The sequence below is a fragment of the Stegostoma tigrinum genome, chromosome 21 (genome assembly GCF_030684315.1).
Source record: "Stegostoma tigrinum isolate sSteTig4 chromosome 21, sSteTig4.hap1, whole genome shotgun sequence".
NCBI lineage: Eukaryota > Metazoa > Chordata > Chondrichthyes > Orectolobiformes > Stegostomatidae > Stegostoma > Stegostoma tigrinum.
The window spans coordinates 22282798-22301390 of record NC_081374.1 but is presented as its reverse complement, the minus strand read 5'-3'; the positions used below and the strand labels follow the sequence as shown (position 1 = coordinate 22301390).

Below are 18593 nucleotides of genomic sequence, written 5' to 3'. Positions count from 1 at the left end.
CTGCTTTTTAAACATTCTTCTTGCATAAAACACAATGTCCCAGTAACTTATAACATAAAATCAGATGAAAATTGAATTCACTGAAGCATTATAAGTTCAGTACTCAGTGCCATAAGGTAATCTTAATTCAGATGGCCAAAAAGCTATATGAGTATCTTAAAGGGGGAATGTAAGGAGAAGCAAAGAAATTGGTGGTGGGGGGGTGGTGGGGGGGTGGTGGGGGGGGGTGGTGGTGGTGGTGGGGGGGTTGGGGGGGGCACCGCGGAATGGAATTCCATAGCTTAGACCCTAGCAAAATGAAAGCATCCCATCAATGGTAGAGCAATTAAATACTAAGAATGCTCAAAAGGCCAGAAATCAGGGAGTTAAGATATATCAGATTGTTTGGCACTGCAGCAAGTTACAAGGATAGGGAGGAACAAGACCACAAGAGGGATTTAAAATCAAGGATGAGAATTTTGAAATCACATACTGATAAACGTACTTAGGAAGAAATTCCTCATGGGTTCAATTCTTCCATTGCAGCTTTATTGAAAAAGTCATGAAACACAAGTTGCTGAATATTAGGCTCTGTATATAACGGGCAGCTAATTTGATACTGTCCATTTTGTATACCATCTGAGACAAATTTTCACCCCTAAAGTCTTGAGGACTGTGTTTTTACCCCAATGAAAGAATTACATCCATATGTAGACTTTAAAATGTAACATGCTACTCGATACCTAATTTGAGAATTTGCAATAAGATCATATATGCTAGCATCCAGCATCATTATTTTGCCCACTCTATTTCAATATAAGTTCCTAATTTAAATAAGTACTTTTGACTTTTAATAATTTAGATTTTCTACTCCAAATCTATTTTTTAAAATTTAGTTACAATAACAAGAATTTTTTTTAAAAATGTGTGAGCTCATTAATGTTTTATCAAAGATTTAATCCAAAAGCACTTACACACTTCCTTTCTTTTCAAAACCTTGGTGCCCTGGTCTGCAGGAAGCTTTGGCAGACAGAATATAAAGAAAAACATTCATCTGCAAGGTAGAAAACACAATGACGACAAGATAAAGGGGTTTGCAAAGGAGCATGTCAGTTTTAAAATTCAGGCTATGCCAACTGGGGAGACGTAATGGGTCAGCAAACATAGGGTTGATAAGGACTTGATATGCCTTGCACAATGTGGAAGCAGCTTAAAACAAAATAGGGCCTTATTATTGTCAAATGAAAGCAACCAGTTAAGATTTAAATGTGCAAAGGATGACTCACCAAAGCATTCTGCCTGTATGTTGCAATATCGTCTAAGTTTACATTTTAAAATATGCTTGAAAAGTGGAAATATTGAAATGTATGAAGAGTGAGCAGTAGTGTGAGAATAATCTGGGTGACTTTTGTGAAGAAAGTCATTACTATTGACTTGTTGAATACATGGTTTGCTTCTAACATGTCAATTTTTCTGATTATAGGAGAGACCATTCACGTCACTGCTCCCATTGATATAACAGGTAATCACAAATTCTAATGTACTGAAAATGTTTAGCGTTTGGGTGTTAATGGCTGGTGAGGTGTATTACTAAGTTCATGTTCATTGTTCACAATCAATGACAGTGTGATAACATGGGGCATGTCTCTTTTAGAGGTAGACTTAGTTACTGAAGTACGCATTTGCAAACTCACAGAAACCGCTGCTGTTATGGGACCTGCGAAGCTCCATATCAAAGTGTCATAGATTGACAACCAGCAGAAATCAGGATTACCATAACCCTCGGGATCGAGGCCAACAGCTAACCCTGTGAAAGAAATCACAACCGAAAGTGATCATATTTAGAACAGAACTATTCAATGGTTAAAGAAGTAAATTGAGTTTCAATAAGGATGGAGGTGACAAAAGCAATGTAGCATGGAATCCATTTCAACACAATTTGCATCTTTTATTGATGCATTTGATATCGAATAATGGCCTTCTTACAGACGCTTCTACTTTGCTACAATGCTATCTTGGATTTTCTTTTGGCTAATCACACTATGCAAATAGGGCAGGCTTCTAGAATTTCTCCATCTTTATTATTCATGATGATTAATGTAAATCAAACAAAAAGGTAATAACCTTATAGTGAGATTCTAGTGAGCCATTTGCAGATATTGGGTAATACAGGTTGGCATTGTAAAATGGCAGAATAATACTTTTCCTATTAGATAGTACACAGTTTATCATGCAATATCAGAATATAGGCAGACTGGTAGTAGGGTAGGATATCATGTAGATGTTTCAATGTTATACATTGGAATCCAGTAAATGGCAAAGCAACTTTTGACTTGGGAATACAACTTATTGGTCTTCATATTTTATTCAGTATTTTCACATGCAGCATCATCAAGGTCCTTGCCACAGATTTTGGAGTTCAAGACTACCGCGTCACTATCAGTGCAGCCAAAACTAAAGGGCCGATCACCCTCATGTTTAACCTACAAATAATTAGATGTTTGGCAGAATCCTGGAATGAGTTGTTCACAAGTCTCCCACCTCTCTCAAGAGTATGACATTCAGCCTCATAGCACGTCAAGAGACAGATGCAGTGCAAGTCTGTGAAAGACAGAGTTAACTGAAATTCACATGTCCTTTGGTTACACATTAATCTGATCAATGGGAAGACTCAGGATAAATGAATTAATCAGTTTCATGGGCTTCATACTGAACAGATAACAAAGAAAAACCAAAAGAACTGCAGATTCTGTTAATCAGGAAAAAAAACAGAAGCTGCCAGAAAAGCTCAGCAGGCCTGGCTGCATCTGTAGACAAAAAAGTTCCGAGGAAGGGTCTCCAGACCCAAAATGTTAACTTTGACTTTTTCTTCACAGATGCTGCCAGACTTGCTGAACTTTTCCAGCAACTTCTGTTTTTAAACAGATAACAAGTCTCTTCTAAAGTATTTTTTTTTTGCCTTTACATGGCAAAAAGAAATAATAAAATTGACAAAGCTAAGTAAATATACTGAAGGTACAGCACTTGTAACAAATAAAAGATAATGTAAAGATCATTGTGGAATGCTTCAAAGAGGAAACAGTAATATTTATGAGAATGATTCCAGGGATGACAGATATCAGTTACAACGATGGATTGGCAACGCAGAACTGTTTTCTTAAGAGAAAGCTGAAAGATGACTTTGAAAAGGTGTTCAAAATCATGAAGAGGCTCAACATTGGACAGAGAGAAACTTTCCATTCGTTGAAGGATGGAGATCAACAGAACATTAAGGCGAATGGCAAAAGCATCAAGGGTGACATGCAGCAAGTAGTTAGGATCTAGAATGCACTATCTGAGATGTGGAAACAGATTAAATTGTGGCTTTCATAAGGGAACTGGATCATTTTTTAAACAGATAGCAATTGTGGGGCTATCAGGAAAAGGAGACTGATACCAGCAGAGTCAATCTTAGAGGGATGGCAAGGATATGATGGGCCTAATAATGTCCTAATATGCTGACAGCATTCTGTGATCCTAAACCATTCTGCAGACTAATTGGCTTATGCTGCATCCTATATAGTAATTTAGAATAGCAAATGTCCTATTGCTTAAGAAGGGTAGCAGGAAAGTTCCTGGAAATTACAAGCCTGTGAGTCTCATGTTGGTGGTAGGAAAATTATTGAAAAAGATTCTCAGGCACAAGATCCATATGCATTTAGAAGCAAATAGACTGTTCAGTGAAAAACATCATGGTTTCGTGCGGGGGATGTCACGCCTCATTAACTTAAATCGAGCTTTTTGAGGAAGTGACGAAGATGATTGATGAGGGTAAAGCAGTTGGTGTTGTCTATATGGGCTTCAGTAAAGCCTTTGACAAGGTTCCTCATGGCAGACTGGTAAAAAAGGTGAAGTCACACGGTATCAGAGGAATGCTGGAAAGATGAATACAGAACTGAATTAGTCATTAGGAGAGAGAGGGTAGCGGTGGAAGGATGCATTTCGGAATTGAGGGCTGTGACTAGTGACATTCCACAGGGATCAGTGCTGGGACCTCTGCCGTTCGTGATCAACATAAGTGATTTGCAGGAAAATATAGCTGGTCTAATTTGTAAGTTTGCGGGTGATAAAAAGATTGGTGGAGTTGTGGATAATGAGGACAATTGTCAGAGGATACAACAGGATATAGATCAGTTGGAGGAATGGGCAGGAATATGGCAGACAGAGTTTAATACAGACAATTGTGAGATGATGCATTTTGGAAGGTCAAGTACAGGTGGAAATTATACAGTGAATGGCAGAACCCTTAGGAGTATTGATATGCAGAGGGATCTAGGTGTGTAGGTGCACAGATTGATGAAGGTAGCAGCACAGGTAGAAAGGATAGAAAGAAAAGGTCTATAGCATGCTTGCCTTCATTGGAAGGGGCAGTGAGTACAAGAATAAACAGGCTATGCTGCAGCTTTATTGAAATTTAGTTAGGCCACACCTGGAATATTGAGTACAGTCTGGTCACCACACTACCAGAAGGATGAGAATACTTTGGAGAAGGTATAGAAAAGGTTTACCAGAATGTTGCCTGATATAGGGAATTTTATCTATGAAGAAAGGTTGGCTAGATTCAGTTTATTTTCAGAGGAATGCAGGAGGTTGAGGGGCGTCTTGATAGAAGTTTATAAGATTGTGAATGGCATAGATAAAGTGGAAAGTACGAGGCTGTTTCCCAGAGTGGAGGGGTCAATTACTAGGGGCCATAGGTTCAAGGCATGAGGTGGGGGAAGTTCAAAAGAGATGTGCAAGGTAGTTTTTCACACAAAGGGTGGTGAGTGCCTGGAGTGTGCTGCCAGAGGAGGTGGTAGAAGGTGACACAAGAGCAGCATTCAAGAAGCACCTGGATGAATACATGAATACAAAGGGAATAGAGAGACATGGATACTCTAAGTGAAGGCAGTTTTAGCATGGAAGGGCAAAATGTTGCAGTGCAGTCTTGGACGGCCAAAGGGCCTGATCCTGTGTTGTACTGTTCTTTGTTCTAGTGGAAATGTATAACAAAATGACAAAATATACATGGAATTTTTCCTGCACTAGAAGACAAATCATAGTTCTTCTTAGCCACAAACCTTTAGGAGCTTTGGTCTATTACTGAAGACAACTTGGAAAATGGGTGTCTGTATTCTATATGCAATGCATCTAGCTCAAAAATGAAAACAAAGTCCTCATTTCCAACCGACTGCAAAGAACAAATACCTGTGATGAAGGCAGGAACACCCCAGCCAACCATGTAGTAGAACCTCATGGGGCCATAGTTGATATCACGAACTTCTGTCAACATGCGGTAAATGTGAAGCCCTTCCAAGAACATCCAGGCAAAGGTGCACATGTAGAAGAAATGGAGCAGAATGGCGACCACAGTGCAAACAAACTGTGAATGGCAAGAGAAAGGACAAATGCAATGCATTCATTAGATATCAGTTAGAGTTTTTCAGTACAAGTGGGTGGACATCTGTGCACTGCAAGTTGCATAATGTTTACAGTATAGCAATGGCATACTTGGCAAACTGGTCTATGACAATCTTACTGCTCCACACAAAGCTCCTCTCACTCCTCTTCTTCAAAACTTATCAAGAACTCCTTTCTGACTCATATTTTAAAATAAACTCTTTCATGGGATGTTGGCTTTGCTGGTTGGGCCGGTATTATTGACCATCCTAATGCCCCTCGAGAAACAGGTAGTGAGCCACCTTTTTGATCTGCTGCAGCCTCTGTGATGTAGGGACATTCACAAAGTTCCAGTATTTTTGACCCAGACAGAGTGAAGCAACAGTAATATATTCCAAGCCAGGATAGTGAGTGGCGAGCAGGGGAGCTTGCAAGTAGTGGTGCATACATCTAGTGCCTTGGCCTTTTGTAGGTGGTAGACGAAGGCTTGGCTTGGATGGTTGTGTTAAGGGAGCCTTAGCAAGTTGTTGCATTGCACCTTGTTGATGATAAATGCTGCTGCCTGTGTACATCATTTATATGGATGGAGTGAATGCTGAACATGGTAAATGGCGTGTTAATCACTCAGGCTGCTTTGTCCTAGATGGCATTGAGTTCTTGAGTGTTGTTGGTGCTACACCCAACCAGATAAGTACGTAGCATTTTATCATATTCATGGCTTGTGTACTCTTAATGTTGGACAACTTTTAAGAATTGAAATGGCAAGATATTCACTGCAGAATTCCAAACCTTTGACCTGTTCTAGCCACAACATTTATTTGGCTAGTCCAATTCAGTTTCTGGTCAATGGTCCTCAAGTGACCCCCAGCCGGCCAACCAAGTCTGCTCTGTCATTTAATGGGATCATAATTGATCTGATATTCCTCAACTCCACTTTCCAGCCTTTCCCCTATAACTTTTTCCCACAATGATTAGAAATATGTCTATCACAGCTTTGAATATAATTAATGACCCAGCCTAGGCAGCCCTTTGCATAAAAGAATTCCACAGATTCAATAGCCCCCACCCCCGCGAGGGGTAAAAATTCCCCTCATCTCTTGTCTTAAATTGGCAGCTCCTTACTCTGATTGCTGCCTCTGGACCTAGTCTCTCCCAAAAGAGGAAATTACCTCTCTACATCTATCCTCTCAAGCCCCATAAGAATCCTATGGGCATTTACTAATTGATTTGTTCAGGCGTGTTATTACATTCTTCTGGAGCAGATGGGGACTTGAACCCATGCCTGTTGGCTCAGAGATGTGGATAGTACCACTGCATCAATAAGATCTATCTTTCTTCTGAACTCCAAAGAGTACAAACCCAACTTACCCACTACTTCACATAAGAAAATCCCTCCATACTCAGAATCAACCTACTGAATCTTCTCTGGACTGCCTGCAATACCAGTCTATCTTACCAACAGTTGACAGATTTTTTCTTTTTCTGTTATGACATTATATGAAATAAGTAATATAATTTATTGCCTTTATGTATGAGAATGGCTGAAAATGGAATGGATGGTTGGAAAATATTAATTGAAGTTCTGTGGCCAAGTTTTATTTTCCAATTCTGTAATTTCTATTACGGCAGTTCGTTAAATATACCACAAGAGGGCGCCATTGTACAGTTTATAACCTTAAAGCCACAATTCGAAAGGTTACAGAAATTATTAATATTTAACACTAAATCCTAATATTTATTTATCTTAAATTGTAACAAATATAATATTTCAAACACTTATGAAGCACTATAATTATGGTCATTAAATTTGCATATAAGGAATGAGAATTTAGCTATGACACAACACTAGCTTGATCATATAATTACATTGCTGAAACTTAAACTTTAAGTAATTCCAAGTCAGGTTTAGGAAAAATAAAAGGAAAAACAGAAGCACTTCCTCAGAGATTCTAGGTAAAGGCAATTAAATAGCCTTTTTTACATCTCATCATTTTATTTTAGAAAGGAATAAGTAAACTAGGCTCTCATTTTCACAGGTTAGTGAGCAGTGGGAACTCCTACAACATGTGCAATTAGACCCAATACCAAGGTCTCAGTGGAGGCAGTAGTGTAATGTCTGGTAACTAAGAAGCCAGACTAATGTTTTAGAAACATGAATTTGAATCCACCATGGCACAAGGTGAAATTTGAATTTTAAAAAAATCAGCAATAAATCAACAGCTAAAGGCAAGTGTGTAATTGCCATCGATTGCTGTAAAAACCTATCTGATTTACAACTATCCTTTCGGCAAGAAAATCTGCTGTCCTTGATTTGTCTGGTCTACATGTGATTCCAGAACTACAACAACGTGATAGAATCTTAACTGCCCCTGAGATATTAGGGATGGGCAATTAATACTGGTCTTACAAGCAAGACAATGAATGAACAAAAAGAACATATTACCACTGAGTCAAGGTGGTCACGCTGACACAATTTGACATTTTTTAAAATCATTCATGGGATCTGGGTGTCACTGGCAAACCCAGCAGTTATCATCGGTCTTCACTATCCCAGAGAGCAGTTCAGACTCAACAACATTGCCTTGGGTCTGGAGGTCAGACCAGATGAGGATGGCAGTTTCCTTCTCTCAAGGACATTAGTGAACCAGATGAGATTTTCTGACAATCAGCAATGAATTCATGGTCATGATTAATTTCAGATTTTATTGAGTTCAGATTCCACCATCTGCCTGGGCAGGATTCAAACCCCATGTACAAAGTGTAAACAGCAATCTTGTGAGGACTAGCCTTAGATTATTGCAGTTAAATCCATTTGATAAAGATTCTACCACCGATCTGCTTTATAGTGTTGCACAATGATGTGCCAAAACTTTTGGGTGCATACATTTTAACTTCTATTACAAAATGCCACTGACTTTATCCAGTGTCATTGATTGAAGGACATGAACTTGATGTTGGTCAAATTATCCCCACATCCCGTACATTTAGTAGATTCCCGTAGAGACAGTTCCCGTAACACTTACTGGGTTATCAGCTTGGTTAATTCCAAGGACAAAGATGAGTTCAGACAAGAAGAGAGCAACTACCATGTTTTTACTGATGCTGTGCTGGTTTGAACGAAGGGTCCGTAGAAACAGGAGTATCAAGAAGGACAGCAGCAAAGGACTGAGTGAGACAGCTACAGTGGAGTATGTGACCAGCTTCAGAGGTAGAATTTCACCATTCTGAGGGGAGAATTGTAGAAATAAGATTCTTACTGTAGTATCATAATGCAATAATTATAAGTGCTATACTTGCAGCTCCTGGAATCTTATTAGCAACTGCATTAGACAATTTGTAATCACTAGCTGTAAGAAGACTTCACAAATATTGTTCATGCTTTTATTACGGCACAGTATACAAGGTATTTAACTGCTTTGCACCATAAAAATTGTTTTGAATTCACCTGTAACCCATGCATATTAACATTTGGAAGATCCATACAATACATATGATATCTAGTGATTTGACTGCTGTTATGATTGTATGGTCATGCTCTGGCAATTTCCAGAAAAATCCATGAAAGGCTACACTTATTGTTAAAAAAAAAGTTAATGTATTACTAGACAAGAAAATAAAAACAAAGCTAGTACAATCACCTGACTATACAACTTCAAGCTGCAATGTAGACTATAGAGAGACATCAAATGTGTTTACAGATGCACAAAAACTCTCAGCAAGGAGTTAACATAGATCGTTGACTCATCGTGCAATTGTAAATTGGTCATTGACCAGAATGAAAACTGAGAAAACACAAATGCGAGAAGAGCTGTCTCCAGAATGCCACTGCCTTTGATGAGATTTGACTTTGTTTTTGCAGCTAAGAATGAGCCAATGAAGGCAAGCTACTCAGACAAAGAAAGATGCATTTTGAATCTTTTGGAAGAAAATAGAAATGACATCTCAAACCACTTGTAGTGTTTTGTAATCAAATAGATGAAAGTACCATGCCTGCAGAACCAGCTGTCTCTTAAAATCTGCCATCCTGCAGAAATCTAGCTGCATAAGAAAATCACAACCGCCCAACTACAGAAGTCACTGCAACTGTTGAATCTGACTTAAAAGTTTTAACCTTGGTAAAAAGGACAAGAAGCACTGTCCCCCAAAATTATACATCAGAGGCCTTGGGGGCTTTCTTCCTATCAAATGTTCTTTTTGTCTTGTCTGTATCTGTTTTAATCTTGCTACTTTACTTTGTTAATAGAGTCATACAGTGTGGAAACAGACCCTTTGGTTTAAGCAGTTCATGCTGATGATAATCTCAAACTAAATTAGTCCCACCTGCGTGCATTTGGCCCATATCCCTCCAAACATTTCTTAATCACGTACTGATCGAAATGTCTTTTAAACGTTGTGACTGTACCACTACTTCTGGGAGTTTATTCATACACAAACCACTCTCTGTGTAAAATAAAAGCCCCTCAATTTTTAAATCTTTATCTCCTCACCTTAAAAACATACTCTCTAGTCTTGAAATACCTTTGGGAAAACACCTTATCTATACCCCTCATTATTTTATAAACCTCTATCAGGTCACCTCTAAACCTCCTGCGATCTGGTGAAGGAAGTCCCAGCCTATCCAGCTTTTCGTTATAACTCAAACCCTCCATCTCTGGCAAGATCCTGGTAAATCTCTTCTGAACCCTCTTCAGCCTTCCTGTAGCACGGAGCCCCTAAGTGGACACAGTACTCCAGAAGAGGCCTCACCAACGTCCTGTGCAACCTCAGGTAATACGTCCATCTCTTTGTATCCCTAAGAAATGTTCAGTAATAATTTGCAATAAACTCGTTTTACATTTTAAGTTGAAAGCTTGACTGTTGTTTTACTTTAACATGACTCATTACAAATTAAACAGGGGCTACATGAGCCATGTTAATTCAGTGCACTGACCAGATGGTGGACATCACTGGTGGCAATGTCAGTTCTTTACAAGTGCCAAAACTGCAGTTAGGGATCTAAAATAATTATAAACCTTGTTCAACAAATATTCATAGGGTATTTGCTTAACAAAATAGTAAAATAATATTGATTAAAGAAAATCAGGTGCCAAGAAAGACCAACATATTCAGCAATCCAATAATTTTCAGGGGTTTTTTTTTCATCTTCTAAATCCTGGCCCAAATGGATCAACACATCTACTTTAAATAATTCTTTTACACAACACTCAAACCAAAATATCTCCTGGTCATGGTTTGGTGGTGACACACTGGCTGTCGAATTGTGAGGTTGTTGGTTCAAGCTCCATCCCAGAGCCTTCTGGACTAATGCAGGCTAACACTTCAGTGTGGTACTGACAACAGATAGCAGGCACTGCTGTGCACTATCATGTAAAATGTAAAACTTTGGCCCCATCTGTCAACTCATGTGGATACAAATGATCTTTATTTAAAGAAAATCTAAGTAGGTTTCCTGGCTAAAACTTGTCCTTGAACTTACATCACTAGAACAGATAAACCTTGTAATTTATTGTATTGCTGTTTGTGGGAGTTTGCATATACCTGACAGGATGTCAAAAAAGGTATACATGTGCAAATTCCAACTTTCTTTCCTTGATCTTTCCTCTTTGTTTAATGCTTCTAGCTTTTAAAACTGAAGGTTAATGTCATTTAATTATTTTCTCATTAGTCCTGTTTTCTTTTATATTTTTCAATTGTAGGGGCATTTGAACAAGCAGCCATGGTACCTTGCTGCAGTTTCTCAAGAAATCAAAAAAAGACTATAACACTCAGGCCACATTTTAAACTGGCAGAGGCTGCGTCACCCACATCTATATCTCAATGACATTCATATGCACTTCAGGCCAACTGTAGACTCTGAATGGCAGAAAGGAGGGAATTACTCTACAAAGTAAATCAAACAAACAAAAAGTACAGGAGAGTGGGTACAATCAACTTAAGTTTAAATACTCATGTTACGTAAAGAAGCATACAATCTGCTTATGAGAAACTAAATGCTATGTTATTATTATACAACAACAGATTCTGTTATATTGCTAATGTGTCGCAGACTTCAGGTTCTTGCTTAATTATTCCATTCAATGCGAGAAAGGCTGGAACAGCAATCAGAAGTGAAAAAGGGTGATACTTTTCTCCTAAGAGACTGACTTACCTCTCGTCTAGAAATGTCCATCAGAACAGCAAAGCTTGTCAAATGATTACACTGGCAACTGATATGGGTCTCGTTCCTGAAGACTAATTCACATCCTTTTGACGACCAGCCTCCGGTTCCACCGACACTGCACAAGTACAGACCAGAGAATGAAAAGAAGGGGCCATATAAAAGTAAGTTAATAAATGTGTGTGTCACATAATATATTTCCAGATCAAATCCAAGACAGCATTTGTAAAGCAACTTAGAAGTAGTTTGAGATCTTATGCTAAAGATAATACACTGCAGACTCCCTACCAAACCACACGACTTGGAACTATAACACCATTCCTTCACTATTGCTCAGTCAAAATCCCAGCATCCACTCCCTAGCAGCACAGTACACAGAGTGGAATGATTCAAAACAACAGCTCACCACACTTTCTCAACAGCAATTCAAGATCGGCAATAAACACTGGCCATGTCAGCAACATTATATCCCGCAGATAAATAAAAAATGGTACTTCCTGTTAGTTCATTACCTATACCTCATTTTAAAATGAATAGAAAGAAAATGTTGAACCACACCTGTACAATTTCTATCCTATTCGTAACTTTGGTACCATAATTTTAAGCAAGTGCTCTTGTATTTGTTTTTGTATTTTGTTTGTGTGCCCTATGAAAATCAATTAAAACTATTCTGTGATGTTATTTTGCCCTTGCAGTAAAATTTCTTGCAATGATTATGTCCTCACCATGAGTTAGGAGAAGCTTTCAATAGTGACCAAAGGCTTATGTCTTGTCAAACAAATTGATCACATAGCCAATGTTTTTTTCTATTTCCAATGATTGTGCAGAGAGATTGATAGGGCAATCAGGATTTATTGCCCATATTAATATGACAGTGAGCCACTATCATGAACCACTGCAGTACATGTGATTAAGGCCATATATGAGGTACAGAGTGAGATGGCTAGTAGATTTAGAAAAGTTATTGCCGAGCAGGATCAGTCAGATAAATGGGTCACTGTCAGGAAAGTTAAGAAGGTAGTTCAGAAGTTTCCTTTGGCTATTCTTCTATCACAGTTGAAGGGGATAGCCTCTCTGCAGAAAATGGAAGGATCAGTCAGTTATTGGACACTTGGAATGATTCTTATGTTAGGCAGCGTTTAACAAGACTTAATAGAATTATTGTTATTGGGGATTCTCCTGTCAGTGGCATAGAGAGGCAATTCTGTGGCTTTGAGCATAAATTTACGACAGTTAGTTGCTTTCCTGGTGTTAGAATTCAGGGTGTTTCTAAATGTTCCAAGCATATTGTTAGAAGTGAGATTGAGAAGCCAGAAATTATTGTACACATTAATAGGAATGACATTTTTAGAGAAAAGATTAAAGCAGCAGAGAGCGAATTTAAGAGATTAGGAAGAAGATTAAAAAGTAAAACCTTAGAAGTGGTATTATCTGGTTTTTAGAAGTGGTATTATCTGGTTTTCTCCGAATGCTAAACTCAAACGAGGGAAAGATCAAACCAGTAAAGGAGATAAATCAATGGCTGAAGAGCTGGTGTGTTGTTCAGGTTATTGGAAAATTGGAATGTCTTTTGGGATAGAAAAAGACCTGTTCAAAAAGGGTGAGTCTAACATGAAGGGAGACTTTACACTGATAGAGAAGGTGAGTGGAGGAATTCTGAGTAGCAGTGTCAATGGAAGGATTGATGGCATAGGTTCTGAATGTGAGGAGAGAATGTCAATTAGAAAAGACAAGACAGAGTCAGAGTATGTAGTAACTCTGAAGAACTAAGCTGCATTTATTTCAATGCAAGTGTTCTTACAGGCATGCATGATGAACTCAGGACTTGTTTAAGAACATGGGATTGGGACACATAGCTATTACAGAAACTTGGCTGAGAGATGGGCCAGACAGGCGGCTTCATGTACCAGGTTTTAGACGCTAGAGGAAGAAAATAAACAGAGGCAAGAAAGTGGAGGTAGTGGTGGTGGTGGCACTGGGAGGGGGAGTGGCATGGGTGGGGGAGTGATGGCATTTTGTTTAAGGAATACATTAGTGCTGTAACTAAGGAAGAAATTTCTGAAAAATTGCCCAGTGAAAATATATAGTTAGAAATTACAAATAAGTAAGGAAAGATCATCTTGATGGGATTATACGATATGCCCCCCCCAACAGAAAGAGGGAAATTGAAAAACAAATACTTTGGCAGCTCTCAGATATAGTAGGCATAATAGGGTCACAATAATGGGGAGATTTAATTTTCCAAACATTGACTGGGGCTACCACAGTGTTAAAGATTTGGATGGTGAAGAATTTGTCAAATGTGCTCAAGAAAATTTTCTTTATCAATATGTGGATGCCCCTATGAGAAAAAGAGCAAAGCCAGACCTTCTTTTGGGTAATAAGGCAGGGCAGGTGACTGAAGCAAAAGTGGGTCTAGCGATCATAATTCTATTAGTTTCAAAATGGTTTTGGAAATGGGCAAGCCTTCCATAAACGTTAAACTTTTTAAATGGAGTAAGGCAAATTTTAATGGTATAACACAAGAATGTTCAAAAGTTGATTGGAGTAGACTAACAAGTGGGAGGCATTCAAGAGTGTGATGTTGAGAGTTCAGTGGCATTTTGTTCCTGTCAGAATGCAGGGTAAGGCTGGTAAGATTAAGCAACAGTGGATGAATAAAGATTTTGAGATTCTAGTCAAGAATAAATGAGAATCTTTTTTTCGATACAGACAACTTGGTTCAATTGAATCTCTTAATCAATATAAACAGTGAAGGGACATTGTTAAGAGAGAAATCAAGAAAGCAAAGAGGGGACATAAAATAGCATTGGCAGATAAAGTTAAGGATAATCCAACGAGGTTCTACAAATATATTAAGAGCAAGAGGGTAACTAGAGAGAGGTAATAAAATGTGAGGCTGGATGAACACAGCGGGCCAAGCAGCATCTCAGGAGCACAAAAGCTGACGTTTCGGGCCTATAGAGAGAGGGTTGTCTTTGTGTTGAACCCCAGGAGATGGGAGAGATACCAAATAAATATTTCGTGTCAGTTTTTACTGTGGGGTAAGAAATGGTGTCTAGAGAACGCAGAGAGATAAATTTTGAAGTTTCAAAAATAGTTCACATTAGAGAAGAGGAAGTTTGGAATGTCTTAGAGAATATAAAGGTGGATAAATCTCCAGGACCTGGTCTAACATATCCAAGAATGTTGTGGGTAGTAAGGGAGGAAGTTGAGAGACCCCTTGCAGAAATATTTGCATTATCTATAACTACAGGTGAGGTGCCTGATGACTGGAGGGCGGCTAATGTTGTACCTTTGTTTAAGAAAGGCTGTAAGCAGAATCCAGGGAACCACAGACCTGTGAGACTTTCTTCGGTTGTGGGTAAATTGTTGAAAGTAATTATAAAAGACAATCCACCTAACCTGCACTGTGGGAGGAAACTGGAGCACCTGATGGAAACCCACGCAGACACGGGGAGAATGTGCAAACTCCACACAGACAGTCACCTGAGGGTGGAATTGGACCCAAGTCCCAGGCGCTGTGAGGCAGCACTGAGCCACAATGCCACCCCAGTTTGACAATGGTTCCCTGGAAGAGGTGACAAAGAGCTAGTGTAGCCCAGAGAGCTACAGTGCATCAACTACTACCTTCAGTGAAGGAGAGTTGATATTGGAATGAAACAGTGTTCAGCAAATGGTAAGTGTTATACAAGTAGACTCAGGATGGTGATATCCTGTCAGATTTTTACAGTAAATTTGTAACTGTTCTTTGGGCAATTATTTGGGTCAGACTGATCCCTTTCCATTTGTCCAATATGCATTTCAAAATCAGATCACTGAAACTGTGCGAGAATGCAGCACTCAGGAATTTTAAAATAGAAAATTCCATCTTTTATCTGACCCCTGGAAGAAATGAGTGTTTTTTTTAAATCAAAGAGGCAGAAAAGATTTATTTAACTAGGCTGAGTTCTTGTAGTACACAGTTGGAGCTTGGAAAACTGCCTCTGTGTTAAGAAAGATCAATCATCCCTTCAAAAGACCAGGCTGACCATTTCTGCTGTTACCAGACAGCCGAGCTGTTGTTCATACATCCACGCTTGCTGTGAGTGGACTTAACAGACATTCTCCATCCTTTTCCCTGAGAAAATCAGGTCTACAAATAATGAATGAGAGGTCTTACGGGATGGAATGGTTCCAAAAGACACAAATTGGCTTGGATCGTTCTTCAGCTTCAAAAAGCCTGTACTGCACTCTGATTGGCTTTTCCAGCTGGTGCTGAAGTAACTCATCATTGTCATGGACTGCAACACTCACTATGGGGCTGTTAATGACAGGTCGCTTAGGAACCCTGAGAGAGACAGAAATCAATTCAGAAACTGAATTAACAAATTAGTTTTATTTCTACCTTTGCTACAATGCTTTACTAATGTGGGGTTGGAGGGCTCATCTGGAAAGCTACTTACTTAATTTCTATCCCCATTAAGGCTTACCTTAGACTTCTTTTGTCAGGATCATAATGTTCTGGTAAAAGCTGTCCCAGTGTCCAGTAGATAATTATACTAACAATGGCATCCTGCCCATTTGAATCAGACTGCCTCCGTTTTCTGTTTGGAGCTGCGCTTTCATCTTCAGATGAGGAGGTTGGCACTTTGGGATTTTCTGGTAAAGAAACCATATAAAACAAGTTTATGCTTCCTTATAACTGCTATTGGAGTCAAACACTTCCATAAGAAATACTGGTTGAACCATAAATACTGAACTCTTGTCCACTGGGTTTTCTAATTTGCTTTATAATTTGGTGCCAGGAATTGCTACTGGCACTCAGTTAAATAGATTGCGTTGAATAATATCATAATACAGGTTTCCCTCATTTCAATGCTTCCTTACTAACGAATGAGAACAAAGTTTTGCTTTGTGATTTTCTAACTTATCTGTGCTCGCCCCATGAAGTTGCAATGGCTTTACAACAGTGTTATCCGGCAATGTTAATCCAAGCGTGGTTTAGTAAAGTGAGTACTGGATGTTGCTGCTGGGCAGGTAGGGCCTGGTTTTGCTGAAGGCAGTGAGGTGCACAGATCAGGTGGAAAAGTGTGCTGGCAACACACTGAGCTTGTCAACAAGACTTTCCCTCCTTAATTTTTACAGGTAGAAGCTCATAAATAAGATGCCACCAGCTTAGCTTCCAGTCCCGTAATGTTACCCTAAAAAATTTTAAAAACGTAATGACACTCTGGATGGAAAAGAGGCCCCATGGAAGACATCACTGGGAGCTTGAGGACTTTGTTTGAAAAACAATCACCCTGGGTTACTGCTGGGAGGAGGTCCTCATTCAGCCGGGGGCCTTCCCATGTGGAAAAAAAAGAGGTCTGGCTTCAATCTGCCATTGACAAAACGTGGCCACATTAATGCTTTACGTAATCAAACTAGCTTCTTGCTTCCTTGTGCTGTAAGGCCTGTTCATTCCCTCGTCAGCCATCAGTGAAATGCCCTAATGGAGGGATATGGTCAGGCATCCCAGTTTTTAGTTGCCTTGTGCCATCCTATAAAATCTTCCCCCATGATTTCACTGCTCATACTAATGGTTAAGGTAAAGTTACCATGGGCCTACAGGACCACAGAACTGCTCTCTCCTTTGACACAGACAACTGCGGTGATTTAACCTAAGTTCCACCAAGACTCTGGCGAGGGGAGAGGTTGAGAAGGAGAGTCCTTCATGGCAATCTCAACCAGTGTGGGATTTCAGCCTGTGCTGTTGGCATCACCCTGCTTTGCAAAACAGCCAATGGGATTAACTAATCTCTTTTCATAGTAAAACATACTGCACAAATTTACTTTAGCAGCTTTGTGTTGGCGAGTGATGAAACAAAAATAGCATCCAAGTTGCATTGTTTATTGCTTGGCAGCTACGCACATGCATTGTGTGTAACCCAGAAGTAAACACGAGTTATAAGATATTGAGAGAGATATATGGAAAATTCAAGATTTTTTGGCCATAATAGGGGTTTGATTTTTACATGAGATTGACTTTTATTTGAGTACATATGGTAATTATCAGACGTGCTGTATTTTGAATGGGACATTAAACGGAGTCTCTCTTTCCCCTCCCAGGTGAGTGAAAAAGTTTCAAGGCAATATTTTGTGGGATAAGGGAGTAAAATAATAACCTAATGGTCTGACTAGTATTATCCCTCAATCGACTTCAGTAAAACAAGCACCTAATCACCATCACATTGCTGCCTGTGTGAGTTTACTATGACAAATAGGCAGCCTTACTTCATACAGTACAATATTAACATTGTCAGCAGACTCTAGTCCTGGGCTCAGATTCACATTGGCATTCTCATGCTTGGGTCAGGGACTGGGACTTGGGGCCAGGAGTTGGAACGGAACCCATGATTTTTATCTTTGGGCCTGCTAGAAACTATTACGTTTTGACAGAGGGTATTTAAATACAAAAAAAAATTGATATGTACTCTTACTTCATCAGCACACATTATGACCAATGATATTTTGTGATTCATTGAATAATTTTCTGCCTTATAAATTGGGCATATAGAGGGTGGTGATGATGATAGTAATTTTAAAAGCATTAAAATCCTAGTGACAGAAAACATAGGAACACACGAGTTAACATCAATTGCCAGAGCTTTGAGGCTACATATAAACATACTTTGGGTCTTATTCTTATGTAAAAAGCAATTGGGTCGTCATGGAACAATATTGTGTTATTATAAGGCAAAGAAACAACTAACACCCTGTAGGTATTGATTTTGTAGTAGACAGAATAAATTCATCAGAAGATGAATTTCCTTGGCATTTTTCACAATCCACTGTCATGAGCTCAAAGAAAATCTCATTTGATATGTGGGATCAGAGTATCTAATGGTGAACAGTGGTGGAGCAGAACTAGCCCTATCAAAATTCAGTCCCATTAGATTTATCTGGGGTCACAGATCAGTGAAAATAGAATCATTATTACTCAAAGAAATTTTACCATTGTGTATATATATATATATATATATATATATATATTTGTTTTTTTTTAAGTTGTCCTCCT

General features: G+C 39.0%; 1 protein-coding gene across 4 annotated transcripts in view; it reads right to left on the bottom strand.

Annotated features, from left to right (window-relative positions):
* The window catches only part of celsr2 (cadherin, EGF LAG seven-pass G-type receptor 2), a 303561-nt gene that overhangs the window by 13162 nt on the left and 271806 nt on the right, over positions 1–18593 (bottom strand). For all 4 annotated transcript variants that reach the window (XM_048553018.2, XM_048553017.2, XM_048553019.2 and 1 more), the window contains exons 21-27: positions 16027–16195; positions 15717–15884; positions 11546–11672; positions 8421–8621; positions 5206–5380; positions 1674–1786; positions 954–1033 (exon numbers count right to left, since the gene is read on the bottom strand). In XM_048553018.2, the coding sequence (XP_048408975.1) occupies positions 954–1033; positions 1674–1786; positions 5206–5380; positions 8421–8621; positions 11546–11672; positions 15717–15884; positions 16027–16195 (1033 nt within the window). The remainder of the gene's footprint in view (positions 1–953; positions 1034–1673; positions 1787–5205; positions 5381–8420; positions 8622–11545; positions 11673–15716; positions 15885–16026; positions 16196–18593) is intronic.